Genomic DNA, 19,381 nt, shown 5'->3' on the forward strand with positions numbered 1-19,381 from the left:
GATAACTGTTAGGTCGAGGGGCTTCTTCTGATTGATTAGTTCAGGCTCTGGCCCTTATTGAGGTTCAAATGATCTGATGTGATTATCACTTCTAAATTTCATTTTTTCCTTATCAACTCTCCTAAACGTTGCTTGCAGAGCCAGTGTGAATTCTGGAAACAGAAGCAGAAGTGGATTTGTTTCTCTTTAGTCTACTTTCTATCCTATCTCATGTTTTTTGAAATTGCCATCATGGTTAATTTCAGAGTTTCCTCTGATTACTTTTGCATGAACACCAAACACATCCCTCCCCCCTTCCCCATCTAAAGTAAATCCTGGCAACATTGTAAATAGAATTCAGACGATTCACTTCCTAGTGAAAGAAACATCGTCTACACCATTGAATCTGCTAACTCTGTTCAAGTACTTAAATCACAAGTAACCAGACTTGTTACAATGAAGACAGTAAGAGCCTTGGACTTAAGAGTTGAGAGATCTGTCTTGGTTCTATCTCATTCTACCTTTAACTTGCTCTATAACCCTGGACAAATCTGTTCCTCTTCCTCCCTTTAAGGAACTGGTCTAGCTTATCTCTCTAGTTCCAATATGTAGCAGTCAGAGGTATTTAATACCCTTATTGTGTGTAAATATCAATTTGCCTCCTGCCAAATTCTTCCATTAGACTAGAGTTAAAATGACACAAGTATCTACCATTAAGGTAGAGGTGGGGGAAAATCCCCAGTAGACTAAAAGGTAGATAGATAGTTTCCTCCCTTCCCCCTCCCCTTTTCGGCAGCCACTAAACATATATGACTTCATTTCTCAAAATGCTAACATGCAAAATGTTTATAAGCAGCTTAATTCATAAACTCAGATTTTATAGATTTGTATATTTTTTAAATAGCATGAATGAATGTGGAAAGTATATCCTAGTTAGTACTTTTAAGATTAATAACTCTTCTCTTGGCTACAAAATTATCTTAAAACCTAGGTGGGATTTTAAACATTCTAAAATATTGCCTTGTGTTGGGGAGGGGCTTTATGTATGATTCTTTGAAGCCTTAAACAGCAAACAATATTATGGGCAATACTGTTTTCTATGATGTATTTGTTTCAATACATTTTCTAAGACATAGTAGTTTTTTTTTTTAAGCATTTGGGGTTAAGTAACTTGCTCAAGGTCACACAGCCAGTTATTTCTGGGTGCGGTGCTGAGTATCTGAGCCCGGGATTAGATTTCTAGGTCATCCTGACACTGGAGCCGGTGCTCTTACTCGCTGTGCTACCTGGCCACCCCGAGACATAGTAGTTTCATGTCTCATACCAGCCCATAGTCAACTGTTTATTTTGCATTTTCTGGACATCTAACTATATAGTTTATAGATGATAATAACAGCTTGCATTTACATAGTGCCCACTCTCTGCCAAACTAATTGCTTTACAAATATTATCTCATTTGATCCTCATAACAACCTTGAAAAGCAGGTGCTATTAATATCTACACTTTACAAATGAGGAAACTGAGGCAAACCATGGTTAAATGACTTCCTCATAGTCACATAACTAGTAAGTGTCTGAGGCCAGATATGAACTCAAGTCTTCCTGACTCCGGGCCCAGTGCTCTATCCAGTGTGACACCTAGTTGATAGAAAACTTTAGAGCTGAGAAAGATCTTAGAGAACACTTAGGGGCTGCCACTTTTCATCTTCATACCCCCCAGCACTTAGCACTCCTGTTGAACTGAATCTCAGTCTAACTGATATCTTGACTTCTGTTGAGGATGGAAAGTAAAGCAGGGGGAAAGGAGAAAGGTCTGGTGATGGTTATGCCTCTGTTCCTAGGTACAAGAAGCTCTGTCTGTGGTAGACACCTTCTCTCTGGCTCTGGAAGAAGATGGTACTATCATAGAAACAGAAGAATATTTCCAGACACTAGATGAAGGCACTGTTCTCATGGTCCTAGAGAAGGGGCAAAAATGGCAACCAGCATTCAGACAGGTAAACCAAGCTGGGGACATGAGGGGAAAGAGAAGATAAAACTCTAGTGGTGGCAGAAGCTGCCTGCTAAGTGCTCTTATCCATATCCTAACTAACCAGCCTACCTCCCATGACCTGTAATGCTCATTTTAGGGGTCTGGATATCAGCTCTCAATCTCTCAAAAGCCCTCTAAGAGGATGGATGTGGCCTCTGTGACCTTTGACTTATACAAAGCAAGGCCGGATGACTTCATTGGCTGCCTGAATGTAAAAGCAACACTGTATGGCCACTACACACTATCCTACGATCTGCACTGCTCTGCGGCCAAGCGCATCATGAAGTGAGTAGCTTTGGGGAAGGCAGCTCAGCTTCCTGGCACATTCATCCATTTCAAAACTCTTCCTGTTTAGCTGGATGAGTATCTTCACAGCTAGCATGAAGACAGAACTACCCTAGATGCTGAGATAAGATACTGTCCCTAAACTCGCTGTCCAGTCAAGTTGTTCCTCAAACATGACATCACATCTCCTCCCTTGGCACAGGTGCAATGCATGCCTTTCTCGCTGTCTCTTTGGAATACCTTGCTTCCTTTAAGGTTCAGCTCAGGAGGAAACTTCTACATGAGGTCCTTCCTGATTTCTTTCCAGCCCAATTATCTCCCCTTCCTGCTTGCTGTTGTTGTTCAGCCATTTTTCAGTCATGTCCAACTCTTCATAATCCCATTTGGGGTTTTCTTGGCAAAGATACTGGAGTGGTTTGTATTTCCTTCTCCAACTCATTTTTACAGATGAAGAAACTGGGGCAAATAGGGTAAAGTGACTTGCCCAGGGTCACACAGCTAGTAAGTGTCTGAGGTCAGATTTGAACTCAGGAAAATGAGTTGTCCTGAATCCAGGCCAAGCACTCTATTCACTGCACCACCTACCTGCTCCTTCCTGATAGTACTTAGCATTATCTGTATACATGTAGGCAGCTAAGTAGTGCAGTGAATAGAGTGTGGACTAGGCATCAGACAGACTAGAGTTCAAATCCTTCTTCAGATTCTAGATATGTGACCCTGGGAAAGTCACAACTTCTTAGCTTCAGTTTTCACATCTGTAAAATGGGGTCATAACAACACCTACCTCATAGGTAGTTTGAATCATAACACATGTAAAATGTTTTACAAATCTTAAAGTACTATATATGCACTAGTGATGATGATGATGATGTTATGTTGTAACCACCTAATAAAACTAATCAATAGGGCATTAAGCACCTACTATAAGTCCTTGAAGTTAGGGACTATTTAATTTGTCTCTGTATCCCTAGTGTCTTACACTCAGTAGATATTTAATAACATGTTTGAAAGAGTTTTATATTCTAGTTGAAGAGACAAGATGTTAATTTTCTCTGCTTGAGACCATGTGGGTGATAAGGCAGCAAGTGCCTTAGATTAGTGGTGTCCAACTCAAATAGAAATGGGGACCACTTCTGTATAGATAAGGATACTTGCAGGCAGCATATCGACTTAGTTTTAAAGTGTAATGTCAACCATTTTATTGTGCTTTTGTTCACTTTATTAAATACTAAGCAAACATTTTAATCTAGTTCTGCAACTTGAAGTGTTGGCCTGCTGGTCACATTCTTGACACCTCTGCCTTAGATCATAGAGAGAGAACTCCCTATGAGCTGGGGAGAGGGAAGAAAGCTCTCTTAGATAAGGTGACATTTAAATTGATCTGTAAACAGAAGGAGTTAGCTAGATAAAATGAAAGGGGGAGGTGGGCCATGAGGAGTCTCCCCAAACTTAAGAGGTCTTCATCACCACAGATTTATGAGTTTACCTGAGGAAGGGCAGGAACAGGCCAAGGCCCATGACTGAGTGTATAGCTGGCCAGGAGATTGTCCTAAGCCTGGGTATCTGGGTATAAAAATCTATTAGAATGGGCTTACTTCACTCATGTACATACTGGTATTGAATCTAGAACAAGGATACATGTTAGTGGTTCTGGTTCACTTGAATGAGCTTCCCTTGTTTCACTTTCCTCCATGGAAATGATGCTTTCTTGAACATACAATAGAGAGCCATGAAATCTGAGGAGGCATCAGGTCCCCTCTTCCACAGGGCACCCTTCTGTTTCCAGGGGGTTACTAGAAAACACATCACCAGTACAAAATCTTCAATTATGCATGAAACAAAAATCATTAGCTGCCTACACAGGAGCAGCACTCTTGTCCATCAGCATACCCTAACTCCCAGTGGCTTTTACATCTTTCTGCTTCACAGAACTTTCTCCTTGAAATCCTGGCTGCTCCCTCAGCCTTACTTCCTCCCTTGTATATAGGCCTGGGGATAGCCTACTTTAAATATGGGGTTTTTTTTATTCCCTTCTTCCCACAATAGCCCAACTGGCCCCTTGACTACTAAAAGCTTTGCAGAAATCTTGGTCATTATTCCAGAATTCAAAGGATGTCACTTGAAAGTTTTCCCTTGTGCCCAGTCCAAGGGTGCATTGCATATTGTCTGGTTAAAAGGGCAGTAACCAGGAAGAGCCTGAAATCTGGGGCCCCAAAGCCTGGACTCAAATTTGCTATGATGAAAATGAAAGCTCACCTTAAGCTGGATATTGATATCTCACTAATGCCTGAAGATTTCCCTCTGTCCAGGACAGGCATTCTGTGTGTGTGTGTGTGTGTGTGTGTGTGACAGATCATTTGGTGAAGCTGAGGGACCTTTTCTTAGAATAATGTTTTAAAGTGAATAAAATAAGTATAGAAGATTACAAAGAAAGTCAATCATATTGAAATAGTTTTTAAAATATTAAAAATGAGTTTTAGGTTTAGGGAGGCCCGGGAGGAAAAGATTTAATGTAGCACAGGTGGAGATTGGAAGCAGTCTATGTAAGCATTTATGAAGTGTACACTATGTACTAGGAAATATGGAAAGTGCTGGAGACATAAAGAAAGGCAAAAATGGTTCCTGTCCTCATGGATCTTCCATGTTAATGGGAGAGATGACATGTAAACAACCATGTACATACAAAATAAATTGGAGCTTATCTCAGAGGGAAGGCACTAGCATTAAGGGGAACATGGAAAGGTTTCTTGCAGAAGATGGGATTTTAGCTGAAGCTTGAAGGAATACAGGAGGCAAAGATGAGGGAGAAAAGCATTCCAGGCATGGGAGACAGCCAGCAGAAAATTCAGGGAATTGGGAATGAAGCATCTTAGGCAAGACCCAGTGAGGAAGCCAGTGTCACTGGATCTCAGAGTAGGTGAAGGGGGTCAAGATTAGAAAGGCAGGACAGGGCCAGGTTATGAAGGGCTTTGAAAGCTAGAAAATTGTGTATTTTGTCCTGGACATAATAGGTAGCCACTGCAATTTATTGAGTGTGGGGAGTGGGGTGGGTCAGGGAAGGGGAATGGTATATGGGGAATAGACCTGTATTTTAAGATCAGTCTGACAGCTGAGTGGAGGACAGACTGGAGTGGGGAGAGGCATGTGGCAAACAGACCAACCAGTAGGCTGTCATAGTAGTCTAAGCATGAGGTGATAAGTACTATACCAAGGGTAGTTGCAGTGTCAGAGGAGAGAAGAAGACATATAGAAGAGAAATTGTGAAAGCAGAACCAGCAGGATGTGGTGATCACGAGATGGTCATAGGGGAGGGTGGTGGTGGTGAGAGAGTACATAGTTGAGGGTGAAATCTAGGTTTTGAGCCCGGGTCACTGGGAGGATGGTGGTATCCTTGACAATACTATGGAAATGTGAAAGAGACCAAATGATGTGTTGGAGGGCAAAGATAATGTGTTCACTTTCCGATGTGTTGAGTTTAAGGTGTCTGACATGGGACATCCAGTGTAAGATGTCCAATCTTCGGGGTCAGAAGTGAGGTTAGGGATAGATCAATAGCTCTCAGACATGCTTCGAAGTGTTTTCCCTCCTAGCCTAGCCCTTCAAGTGACCAAATGTCTTTTTCCCCCTTCCTCCTCCTTACCCCTTCTACTCAGGGAAGCTCTCCGATGTGCAGTCTTCAGCATGCAGGCCACTGGTCATGTCCTTCTGGGGACCTCCAGCTTCATGCAACACCTCCTGGAAGACACAGAGAAGGCACAGTCCCTGGAGGGGGGCATACTACCTCTCCCAACAAAGCTCCTAGTCCCTTCCCTTATGAAAATGCTACAGTGAAACCTCAGGCCAAACACTGAACTGCAGAGAGCCCAAAGTGCTTATGACTGCCTGGGAGTATTTTCACCAGGTTTTCTGCCAGCCTTCTATCCAGTCTTTCCATCCTCCCACCATTATACCACAAAGTCAGAGAAAGAGTGGAAGCAATGAGTATGAACTAAATAAAGGGGAAGCTGTGAACCTTCTTGTCCTTTCCCCCCATCTCTACCCCAAAGAGTCTGACCAACACCTTACCTGGTCTGAGTGACCTATGCTGTAAGTCAGTCCCCTGGGATCCATGATCACTGTAACTTTTCCCTGAATATGCATTTCCCTGTTCTTGCCTCATTCCAGCACTGCCTTGTGTTGTCATAAATTAAACCTATCATGGTGGGGTGCATTTGTATTGAGTAACTTAGGGAAATTACAGCTTCCTTGTCTCTTTTTCTCGCCATCTTTGTGCCTGTGTGTGGATCTACAGGCTTGGGTGGCTATATGAGCAGGGACCCATAGGCTGTGAATTTGATAGCCGCAACAAATTGGAACCACTCCCTGCAGTCCCTGGAATGAGAGCTTTTGGAATTTGAGGAGTTTTAAAAAGAAGAGACTGGGTCAGACTCTTCTCATTTCAATTCCCTCATGTGGTGACAAATGCTTATGTAATGAGCACTTAGGTGTTAAGCTAAGCAATCTCATTACGAATGAGGGGAAAAGGGAAGCCCACCCACAAAACAAATGTTTCAAAGAAGGTTTATGGAAGCTTTTTCTTTGTGACTAGATGAAGACAAGAATAGGATGCTATGGGACTCATCATCTGTGTCCGCATTGGAGTGACAGTGTGACTGCTCCAGGTTGAGGTGGCATGAAAGTATCAAAGATAGCACCTTGGACTTGCATGAACTGATGCAGAGTGAACTGAGAAGAATCAGAAGAACAGTTTATACAATAGCAGCAATATTAAAAAACACACACACACATTTGAAAGGTTTAGGAACTCTGATTGACATCATAACCAACCACAATTCCAGAAGACTCAAGATGAATCATAGTGCTCACCTCCTGATGGGGAACAATGGACTCAGAATGTAGACTGAGACCTATACAATTTTCTTTTGGGGCATGGCCAATGCAAGAATTTATTTTCTTTGGCTATACACATATTTGTAGCAGGTTTTGTTTTTCTTGTTTTCTTATTTGGAATGGAGGTGGGAGAGAGAGGATGTGGATCTGTTTCTACTCCACAATCTTGACTCCACCCCCCCCCCCCAGAGGATGTGGATCTGAAAACAAAATAAAATTTAGAGTTTTGTTTAAATACTTGTGTAATGGTAATGGAATTTAAAGATCCCCTTGTATTGGCTTGTTTTTTGGGTTGTGTTAAGACCCAGAGCTTGTGAACCCTACAGTGGGATGGACTTGTTGACTTGATGAGAGGGGGCTGAACTGGGAGGAGATGGTGCCCTGTATAGGGAGGGGCCCAAACTGAGAGATGCTAGAAGAACTTTTGGGAGCAACATCATGGAGGCAGAGGGAGAGCTGCTGGGAACAAGGATTCTGGGGAAAAGAATTGCTGAGGGCCAGAATTGGAGAGAGAGAGAGAAATATATATATATATGGAGAGAGAGAGAGAGAGAGAGAGAGAGAGAGAGAGAGAGAGAGAGAGAGAGAGAGAGAGAGAACTGCCAGCCAAAGCTGCCCAGACTGCTAAGGGCCAGTTGGAACTTCCCAGGACTTTTGAGAACTGCCACCTGGAGCTGCTGAGAACTGAGGAGGCATGACTGTGGTGCCGGTATTTTGTCTGTCTGTTTTGATTTTACTTTGTCAGAGTCATTTGTTGATAGAGGCCTAAGACCTTGTTGGGCCTAGATTGATTTCACAGGCAGAAGGTGAATTGAAGAGGATGCCAGTAATGTGCATAAATGTTGTGGTGTCTTTGTTAAACTTTATCTTCCCAGGAATAGAAACTGCCAAGAACTTGCCTCGGGTCAAGATGAAGAAAAGACCTCTCCTTGGGTATTGAATATTGTGATGATATTGTAACCTAATTGTGACCTAGGGGTGGATGGCCTTTATGCTCCCCACTGCCCCTTGAGAGGGTGCTTGGTGGTGATGGCTGTTATTGTAATTCAGTTGTGATCCAGGGATGGAAAACTTTTGACTTTTGTACTTTGTGACTGATCAAATGAATGTACTTTGTTTATGATTGGAAACTAATCTCCGCTTCGAGAAGAGAGAAAATTTTGTGATTGACCAAATGACTGTACTATCCAGGGGTGAAGTACTTTGACTTTTGTACTTTGTGATTGAACTGAGTTACTAAATGATGGAGTTACTCTGTATTTTGATTTTCTCTTTTCTGTGAAGATTTTGCCTTAATTTGTTACTGAATGTATGGAGAGTTAATATGCTCATAATCAGAACCTGGAAGTTGCTTTTGTTTGGCATTACAGCTTGACAAAAAAAAAATTTCTTCCTAGCTTTCATTCTATCTTGTGTGGTTGTGTGTAGGGGACCACAGGCCAGTGGGGCTCTGACCCTCATGGCTGAATAAGCCCTCTCAGCATAAGACCCTGATAATCAGGCCCAGATAGGTTCCCCATCCCCCAGGAAGGTTCACAGGCATGGGCTTCAGATCCTTGTGAGAAGTGTGGTATGTGCTCCTGGCTTGGGAACAAGGATGCTCACAGCGTTCTCAGGGGAAACTAGCATAATGTTGTAATGTAGTATTACTAGAAGCCTTGGGACAACTCTATCCTGTTCTAGGGAGATTTAGGGAGATTTGGAACATCCTGTCCGGTACTCGCACCCTGATAACAAGGATAGAATACACAACCATCACATCTGAAGCGAATGGGAACTAGGGCAATGGTGTAATCCCAAAGATATTGACTTATGATGACTATGCAGTTTTATATTATATATACTGGACTCTTAGCTGAATAAAGTTGACTCTGTTTTTCACCATACTGGAGTCCCCTCTTGTTTATGATTGTCAACCTCTGGGTAAGTAACTCTTTTCAAGTATCTCTTTCCCACCTAACTTTTCTCTTAGTTCTGCTGCTGGTCAGCAGGGCTCCTCTCACGCTATCTCAGCTCCAGCTCTGCCACAGATTGGCAAAGTTCCTCTGAGCCTGGCTCCCCACAGTTGTGGTTTGTCCTTCATTCTCAAAGAGTTCCATGGCATCAGGGAGATGATGATATGACTTGCATTGAATTGAATTTGAGCCAGAGAGCTGTGCAAAGTCACCAGTCTTACTTTCTCCTCCAGAGCCATCTGGATCCAGTGGCCTGATACAGATCAGGATGACTGGAGATGGCCCAGGATGCATTGGGAGACCTTGGCCTTTTTAAGCTGTCTTTCTGAGTTTTGAGTGAGGCAATGCCTCTTCAGTGAATAGAGCAGTTGAAGAAGTGAGTCAAGGGATGGCCCCTTTAATTAAAAAAAAAATCAGTCTTAGATGTGTTAGAGATACATCTGGGATGAAGGTAGGGGGCAAAAATTTATAGGAAGGGAATAAGGTAATGCTAAACTCTGTTTTCAAAACTATATTTTGGGATCTTTGAGTGACACTGAAAATGACCCTTGATTTAGTCAAGATTATCTAAGAAGGGAGATATGGTTGCTCTCATCCATACCCTTAGGGGCTTTGGGTCTCTATAGACCCATGTGGATACTTTAAGGTTATTGTTGGGCAAAATGTAGAAGATTTTAGTGACTGATTTTAGGGAGAAATCAAAAGTCAAGGGACAATAACTGCAAGAGACATGCAAGCTAGCTGGCAAGAGGTAGGAAAATGGCTTTGGTGTGCCCTCTAGTAAGTAATCAAATACCTTATAGAGGTGCTTATGGTGTTCCCTCCCACACACACCTTACAATGCTGCATGTGAAATGCTAATTCAGATATATGCAAATTCTAAAAAAGGAGAAAAGACTTAATTATTAATAGATCTATAGATATAGATGCATATATATTCTACCGGGAAAGGATTGGAACTGGTTTTGTGATTATTTTTATTATATATTTCTCCATATATCATTATATCTATCTATCTCTATATATCTATATCATCAGCATAGAAAACTCTACCAGTGCAAGCTGGAATTTTCTATGCAGTTTATAGTCTCAGCTGCCTAGAGCAGGGAGAGCCAGTATGTGTCAGCAGGGGGTCTGAACCCAGATCTTTCTGACTTTGAGGCTGATTTTCTGTTATAGTTTGCTACCTCTATTCTATAATAAGCAACACTGATTTGATTCATTTATATTCCTCAGGAGGAGAAAGAACAGCATTTACAGTCAGAAAATTCTGAGAACAAAAGCATATCTTTGTACACACAATAAGGAGTCAGAGCTACAGGAACCTGATGTAATGGTCTGGTTGCAGCAATTAAAGTTTGGCCCTGCCACACCTCATGAATTAAATGTTTTTTTGGGGGGTAGATTATTTGGCAGTTAAATGGTACAGTATATGGAGCACTGGGCTTGGAATCAAGATTATTTTCATGAGTTCAAATCCAGCCTCAGATACTTACTAGCTGTGTGACCCTGGGCAAGTCATTTAACCCTGTATGCCATAGTTTCCCATCTGTAAAATTAGCAAGAAAACCTGCAATGGGATCATTCAACCAAGAGTTGAACACAACTGAAAAATGACTGAACAAAACAAATGAATACAAAATCTATACAAAGTGTAGGTAAACCAGCACAAGGTAATTGGGAGAAACAGACATCTAACAACTGGGGTGGAGGAATCTGAACCACATGTGCAAAATCATGGAGAAAGAAAGGGAACAGCATGTGTGAGAAACAGTGCATAGTTATTAGTAATAGCAAACCATCTGAGAAAAGATGGAGTATTCCGAGAAACTCTCATAGAAGTCAGCTTTGCCCTGGGATTCGAGGCTAGATCTTGGATGGGGCAGGGACTAGGTGGGGAAAAGGGGGTTGGAGGCAGGGAAGGGAAGATCAATTTGTTAAGAGCAGTGGGTGTCTAAGCCAGGAGGGGAATGACCTGTCTCAGTTTAACTATTTCTGTAGTGGAGGCAATTTCCTGTCCCACTTTCATGTTGTGGTAGTAGCTGAATGAGATGAGTGCTTTTAATTCTAGGAAGTTTGCCAGTAGTAAGTAAGTAGCCTCATACTGATGACTGCTCTTAATATGAATCTGTTCCCTATACTGCTATTGCAAACTCAGATATCTTTCCACTCAAAGTTTTATTTGCCTTGTTGTCACCACTTGGAAGAGAAAAGCACAGTTAAGTCAAACAGTCAACAAACACGCTGATCATGTCTGACCACATATGGCCTGTTCTGTACCAGTAGAGTGTCCCATATCCCTAGCAAGAAATGGAAGCTTGTAGGGTCAACACTAAGTGGTTTCTTATGCCAACTCTAAAATAATACACTGGAATGAGAAAGTGTGGAAAATAATAGTAGGCCAGGTGAGATCATCAATACAATCCATTTATTGATACCATTATTAAGGTTTTTATAGAGTAATGAAACAAAGAAGGTAATTATAGGTCACTTAAGTTTTCTAATACTGTTTTGTTCAGTTTCAAGAAGCCAGACGGTGATGTCAAGTAGGCCTTGATGGTTATCAATGTCCTTGCTATTTCCATACCCAAAGAATAGTGCCTAAAAATGTAAATAATCATGAAAGGCAGCTAACATCTTCTGGCTGGAATCCCAGAACAGGGCAGAGTCCTGGCACTCAGGATATCAGGCAGGCTCTGATTTACAGATGCTTCTCATGGGAAAACCAGGACCAGACAGTTCAGATTGTAGTGAAACCAGGACTAGACAGTTCAGACTGGTCACATCACTGGAAAACTCGGAGCTAACTATCTAGGGCCAGCCTGATTCCTGGATCAGATGTTTTGGCTCCCTTCAGAAGCTGAGCTTCTTCATCAGTCCTCTGGGGTTGCATTGGTCACTGCATTGATCAGGTTTCTGATCTTTCAATATTTTCCTTTATGCTTTTGTGGTCATTGTGCACATTCCCTTGGTTTTTCTCACTTCTGTTTGCATCAGTTCATATGTCTTGCCAAACTTCTCAGAATTCTTCAATTCATTATTTATTATACAACACAATACCATCCCATACTGTAATTTGTTCAGCCATTTTCCACTTGATGTCTGAACCTTTGTTTCCAATTTTTTATTTCCACAGAAGTGGCCACTATATTTTTTGACATCTATGTGGCATTTCCCCCCATAGATCTTGTCCTTGAGGGCATATATTCCAAGGCCAGAGAATACTTCCTACCTCTTTCTATTCCCTTCTATTTCTTGCCCCCTTACCTTCACACTAAGTTTCAATTTAGATATGTATTGCTTTTTATGCAATAGATAGAAACTAGTGTTAGAATGGAAAGGACAATGGACTTTAGAATAAAAACCCAGGTTCTGTCATTTACCAGCCCTGACTGTGGGCAATCTCTTCATTGATGCCACACAGATTTATCATGAAGGATGAATTAAGAATGTATGTAAATGATTGTATCTTTCTTTATACTGCTGTTGCAAACAGTATATGAGAAAAGTCAAGCAGGATGATTTCAGAAAAACTGACATGAATTTATGCAAAGTGAAGTGAGCAGAACCAGGAGAACACAGTAATAGCAATTGTAATATTTATTGTAATAATAGTAATTGTGAACAGTAATAGCAATATTGTACAATGAAGAACTATGAATGACTTAGGTATTCTCAGCAATACAATGATCTAAGACAATTCCAAAGGACTAATGATGAAGCATACTCTCCACTCCAGAGAAAGAACTGATACTGAAAGAACTGAATACAGACTGAAGCATGTTATTTTTCATTTTCTTTTTTCATTCTTTTTCTTTTGAGTCTTTTTGCACAAAATAAGTAATATGGAAATTTTTACAAGATTTCACATGTATAACCTATATCTGATTGCTGTCTCCCTGTCTCAGAGAGGAGAGGAGATGAGGGAATAGAATTTAGAACTCAATATAAAAAAAATAAATGTAAAGAATTGTTTTGATACGTAATTGGGAGAAAATAAAATATTACATATTAAAAAATAAATCTCAGCTAAAGTTAAAAAAAGAATGCATGTAAAATGCTATATGAATGTGAACAGTTATGTTCCTGAAGTATATATAAATAATCAAAAATCAAATTGAGTTGCATAGGGTGGGAGGATATCAGCTAGCTAAAGTAGACATGGTAAATGTTTCAATAAAGAAGAAATTGTCCCCCTAAAACAGCAGTGTCAAACTCAAATAAATCTCTGCAGACCACATATTGACTTAGAAAACCACGCATTAATATTATTTATGCATAATTATTTTTTATATTTGCATTTATTTCATTAAACATCTCTCAATTACATTTTAATCTGGTTTTGGCTATACTTGGGAGTTTTGTAGGTTGCTTGTGGCTAGTAGGCAACAAGTTTGATGCCTCTGCTCTAATCCATCTGTATCATTTTGGAAATCTACAGATTGGTCAGCTTTATCGCCTCTTAAGGAAGGGACAGAATCTTTTTTTCTCTGTTTCCCCCACTATATTGGCCTGGGGTCTTGGGGCTGTCAATGACAGTTAAGCTATTAACTAGTGTCAGGGAAAGAGCTCTGGCTTTGAAAGTCAGAAGGCTTGGATTCTAGAACATTTTTTACTACTGATTGGGTCTATATTTGTTGTCTTCCCCATTAGAATGTGAAATCCTTAAGGACTGGGACTGTCTTGTATCCCCAGCACTTAGCCTAGTGTTTGCACATAGTAAACACTTAATAAATGCTTAATTTCACCATTTATTTAGTGATGCTAAAGAGTCACATCAACTTTCTGAGTCTCGATTCCTTTATCCATAAAATGAGGATGATCACGACTGATCTATTTACCTCAAAGGGTTCTGAGGATCAAATGAGACCATGAAAGTGACCTGTGGTGTCAGCTGCAATCACCCTATCCTGCAGGTGTGCTTACTTGTTTGGTGGATCGATGTATTTTTGTGGGTGTAGGAGACAAGGAATTTGGGGAAGACTTTATACAGAGAGACAATGACTCTCTCAGTTTCCATCATAATGGTCCTCTCTGTCTGAACCTAGCAAGTAAAGCTATCAACACTTGCTCAGTCAGGTAGAGACTATGGCTTGTGTCTGGTCAGGAGAAGTCCTTTGTCTATAATATCTGCCCGGAAAACCTTATGACAAACTAGGTTAAATACCTAACTGAGGTCTGAATAGAAAGGAACTGCCCTACTTAAACCCATTGAAACCTCCATCCAAATCAAGCCAGCATTTCCAGAAGATCCCTGGAACCATTTAGAAGGATCTTTACTGGGGCTTCCTCCTGCTTCTAGAAATGTGAGCCTTCCTATTTATTCTGTGATTATTATCACCTTTAATGAAAATTATTTCTGCTACCCCATTGTGATTCTGATCATTCTGGTGTTCTTTCAAACCCAGGTCCTCCATAGGCTACCGTGTGTGGTTGTTTGCATGCATGATGGAAAGTGTATCCAAAGTATCAATCAAAAAGTTTGTTGGGATTAAAAAAGAAAAGACAAACACAAAACCTGAAATGGAAATAATTTAGAAAACAATTTATTAAGTCATCCAGCAGAGACTGCCCATCCCCAAAGTCTGTAAGTTACACATTAATTAAGATTCAAACAAAGGCAAAAGGAAACACTGGCTGATTGGCCAGCATGGAGGCAATTTCCTGATAGTTTAAGATGTGTGATGGGAGAAAACTGGAATTTCTTGCATCGATCTATGGATCTGACTGGGTTTCTAGTAAGCAAAATCTAGGTCCTAAGTTAAGCATTAAACAAATCTGGTTTCTGAGCAACAGGTCTGTCTTCTTAGTCATTTAGGGCTAGGTTCAAACAATGCCATAAAGCTTTTTCACACAACATAAAATATTTTTTGGCTATTTTATTATGTTTAAAAACTTTTTTTTCAATTAACAACTTATTAGAGAGGTATTGTGGTGTGTAGTGGATATAGCTTTGGCCTAGAAGCCAGGAAGATCAGAGTTTAAGCCTTGCTGCCCAACTCATAGGGGTTATTTGACCCTGGGCAAGTAAGTCATTTCATCTCTCAGTGCTCTAGGCAACTTTCTAAGATAATATATTATGGAGAAAATGTCAACTTGCATTAGTAAAGGGAATTTCCTTATCCAGAAATTCCTTATACTAAATAAAATCACAAGTACAATCCCTATCCCTAATACTTTATTTATTCCCCTTCCTCCTTTTTTTTATATCACAATCATTTTCCAATATGTTCCTCACCATTGGACTTGTTCCTTATAACAAAGGAAAAATGAAAGCAAAACCCAAGTGACAAAGCAGTCATGTTTGACAGAATATACAACATTACATTCCCACTGTGCCCTACCTCTTTACTGAGAGGAGAAGAAATCTGTCTCCAATTTCCTTTTCTCCTGGGACCCAGTCTATCAGTTTAACCCCAGTATTCTACAGTGATGGCATATGATTGATAGCCTCCTAAATATATATATTGAGAGAGAGAGAGAGAGAGAGAGAGAGAGAGATAGGTACATAGATAGATGGAATGGGGACAGAGGAGGAGTATAATTATAGAGGGAAAAGTGTGCCAAAGATGCTTTTCTACTTTTGTACTTGCTATACTGGGCAACTAGGTGGCATGGTGGATAGAGTGCCAGGCCCACAGTCATGAATATCTGAGTTCAAATCTAGTCTCACATACTTATTGGCTGTGTGACTCTGGGTGATGGGGTACTTGGGTGCTTGTGCTTGGACCCCAGTTTTAAAAATCACATTTCTCCCCAGCCTCAAAACACTATCCCTGACAATTTTCTCTGAAGTCCAAGGACACTATGCCTAGCAATAACTCATGAGTGGATCCCAGTAAGACAAACTACCTTTCCCCATAATTACTCATAAGCAGGCCCCAGTAAAAACAAACTCTTTCCCCATCACAAGAACAAGCTGACCTCTGAAGAAATTCTCTTGTAAAAAGCAGGACTATCTTGTAACCACAGAATGATCATGTATTGATTCCCAAAGTTATATTCAATCCAGAGGTCAAGCTATAGTCATCAACTCTCCAAGCTATCTTGCTACAGATGTAACAGACCAAAATTACACCCCTGAGAAACCCCCTCCCCTGGTTTCCAGCAGTAAATGACACCTGTGACCAAGGTTGTACATTATCACTTAATTAGCGTATCTGGAGCATATTCCACTACTTTTTCCTCCATATAATCTTTAGTATCATCCCTCTTTAGTTGCAAGTTCTTCAAGGAATACAAGTTCCCTAAGGATCTCTGCTGCTATGTTGATGTTACAATAAACCTTTGTCACCTTGACAAAAAATGCTTGAGTCCTCGAATTCAGTCCTGAGGGGAGGGGGTGTATTGAATCCCCCCAAGCCTCATCATTGGCAAATCACTTAACCCTGTTGGCCTCAGTTTCCCCATCTGTAAAATGAGCTGGAGAAGGACATGCCAAATCACTCTAACATTTTTGCCAAGAAAACCCCAAATGGGGTCACGAAGAATCAGGCACAATTAATTGACTAAACACTTGTTATACTGTTTCAGTAAATAACATTTCAAAGCTAATTGATGTTAACTGGTTACTTGATATCGGGGATGATATTGACTGGTTAATCAACATGGAGGGAGTAACGTGCTGGTTGGAAGCTTGTAATAAATAGTATTAGAATCTCCAACCTTTCTGAGTTACTCCTAAAGGGAAAAGTAGTCAGCTGTCCTCTGGGCACCCAACCTGCTGGTATAAGTGGAAGCTGGGAAAGTGAGCAAAAAGAGGAGTGTTACACGTATGAGATATTAAAATAACGGGAGGAAGGCTGTTAGTACATTGGGCAAATCCTTAACAGACAATTTGTGGAAAAGCAAGGACAGGAATTACCCAGGTTCAGAAAGCCTCTTAGTGTTGTGTGCTTACAAGTTGTGGATTCATAATAGTTCTTCCATTTATTGCCTGGTGACCATGGACAAGTCATTTACCTTTTCTGGGACACTCCATTTATAATTTGGAGGGAGGAGTGGAGCAGATTAGTTTGCAGGGCTCTTCCAACCTTAGATTCAGTATTCTAAGATTAGGTACAACGTTGTTTAGTGTTATTTCAAATATTATCTATTGAGTCCTTGTGCTAATAAAGCCCAGTTCTCAAAAAATTTACAGTCTCTTTCAGGAAACTAGATGAAAACACAAGAAATTGTCTAAAGAATTATCAGAGGTAATATTCATTGTCAACATGAATGCTACAAAAGGTGGGCACTTGTAAGGTCATAAGCATCAGTAGAGAGAGAGATCCCTTTCAGTTTTTAAATGATTTGGCAGCTTCACTGTGACTTTGCAAGAGACTGCCATGGGTTTAACTAACTAGGAAAATTAAGAAGGGCCCATCTTCCTGTCATGACACCTGAATGCCTCAGTGGCTGGAGCCCCCAGTCTGGGGTCATGTTGTCCTGACTGGTGAAAGGCTATTCTTTTCCTATCCAACCTGGGAACTCCTACAGTCTTTTATCTTATCCATCTCTCTGCCATGCTGCTGCTCTGACCCATTCCCCATTTCCTTCCCTTTGGTGTCATAGGCTGGTAGGGGCTTGAGGCTGGGATAACCTGATAAACAGATAATAGTAAGGGTGGTGAATATCCACAGATCATTGATGCCTCTGGAGCTCCTCATCAGGGGGATTAATTTAATCAAGTCCCTCCAAGCCAAGGTGCAGGTCCTGGTCCCGAAAGAATAACAATAATGCTTGAGCCCATCTTCTTGCCAAGGAAACTATGTGCACCTCAGAACAAAGAGAACTCTGCAGGAGAATGCAATTTGGCAATAAAACTTGGAAATAAATTACCAAAGAAGAAGAATTTTAAGTCATTTGCCAGTCTTCCTATGGCTTGGGCCGATGCCTCTCTTTTTTTGGGAGGAGGAGGGGGAGGAGGAGGGAAAGGAGGGGTAGGGGGAGGAAGACAAGGAGGAGGAGGTCTGTAGAACAGAATGTGGAAGAGAAATGGCCAGATATTGAAAGGGTTCAGTCAGACAAAATAGAAACGGGACCACCAAAAAGCGGGGAGAAGGGGGTGGGAATTGGCTCTGTGCGGGCTAGGAGCTTCAGGGAAGGTCGAATTTGGGAAATTAGGATGAGGTGCGTCTAATACAAAGTCCGAGGGACGTAAGAGACTGCATTTGTCCAGGACCAAGTTGTGAGGGTATTTTGGAGCGGGAAGGGACCTCAAAAGTTGCCCTAAGTCCCCGCCACTCACTCATTTTGCGGACTCATGCGCAGCCATGCCCGACAACAGCCCGCCTGGGGCAGTTTCGCATCTGCCCCGCCCCCTACTCTCAGGCCACGCCCCTTCCCCTTGCCCGCTTTCCAGTTTCGGACCCGCCTCTCGCCTGCCTTAACTGACAGCCATTTTCTCCAATCGTCGCAGGACGAGGGCGGTACTCCGTCCTCCGTCGTCGCCTTTCTCTCCGCCCCTCCTCTTGCCTCCGCCTGGGCGCATGCGTGCACTCTACTTCGGCTTCAAGTTCCTGTCAAGATGAGGGGTCGCGTCCTGTGTCGTTTTTTGTGCGGGGGCACGGGGCAGGGATCGGGGCTTAAGGCACGGTCCCGGCCCCGAAAGAGTGAGGCCTGGTGATTGATCCCTGGGGTGGAAGTTGTGGGGTGGGGAGGTGTCTAACTTCAGGACCAGAGTGTATGTGTAGGAAGGGGCAGTAGGGGAGAGGACCACGTGGGGGCAGGAGACCTTGGGGGGGGGAGGGGAAGGAGGAGGGAGAGGGAGGAGACAACGAAGGGGAGGGAGGGGGAGAGGGGGGGATGTGGGAGAAAGAAAGGGAAGTGAAGGAGGGGAGGGGGGCAAGAGTATGGGGACAGACGGGAAGGGAGGGCGATCGCCTGGGCCGGAGGGAGCAGGGGAAGTGGGGGAGGGGAGGGGGCAGTGAAGGGGGAGGAGGCGGAGTCCTGATGGCCTGCAGCCCCGGAGTATTAACCAGCCCCGCCTTTCAGACCTGGTGGCCCCTGCTCCTGGCTGCTCCCGGTATGCAGCCTAGAACTCCCTAGCCCAGTGTCCCCAGCCTCTGCCTCCCCCAGCAGCTCAGCCCCAGAGGGGGGGTCACATCGAGATTCTGGATAATGCCCACGTTGCATTCTAGTGCTAAGACCTCTGATAGTCTTGTCTCATGGTATTTTAACTGACACTTTCAATTGCTTCAGTATGGCATAAATCCTGTAGGATTATATTAGTGTAATATCAGCTTTATTATGCCCTACA

General features: G+C 42.0%; 2 protein-coding genes across 4 annotated transcripts in view; both read left to right on the plus strand.

Moving 5' to 3' along the window:
* CIDEC (cell death inducing DFFA like effector c) overlaps positions 1 to 9,029 on the plus strand; it is a 13,716-nt gene extending 4,687 nt beyond the window's left edge. The window contains exons 4-6 of the mRNA XM_069083978.1: positions 1,821 to 1,976; positions 2,109 to 2,296; positions 5,950 to 9,029. Coding sequence (XP_068940079.1) covers positions 1,821 to 1,976; positions 2,109 to 2,296; positions 5,950 to 6,127 — 522 coding nt within the window. The 3' untranslated portion in view covers positions 6,128 to 9,029. The remainder of the gene's footprint in view (positions 1 to 1,820; positions 1,977 to 2,108; positions 2,297 to 5,949) is intronic.
* The window catches only part of RPUSD3 (RNA pseudouridine synthase D3), a 320,316-nt gene that overhangs the window by 292,847 nt on the left and 8,088 nt on the right, over positions 1 to 19,381 (plus strand). For 2 of the 3 annotated variants that reach the window (XM_069083988.1, XM_069083986.1), the window contains exon 2: positions 18,620 to 18,744. In XM_069083988.1, coding sequence (XP_068940089.1) covers positions 18,650 to 18,744 — 95 coding nt within the window. In that variant the 5' untranslated portion in view covers positions 18,620 to 18,649. Of the gene's footprint in view, positions 1 to 18,619; positions 18,806 to 19,381 lie in introns of those variants that run through there. The other variant, XM_069083987.1, reaches the window with a different exon arrangement.

The sequence above is a fragment of the Petaurus breviceps genome, unplaced genomic scaffold (assembly GCF_028583685.1).
Source record: "Petaurus breviceps papuanus isolate PSGF00001 unplaced genomic scaffold, PetGlider_PUasm1.0 174, whole genome shotgun sequence".
Classification (NCBI taxonomy): domain Eukaryota; kingdom Metazoa; phylum Chordata; class Mammalia; order Diprotodontia; family Petauridae; genus Petaurus; species Petaurus breviceps.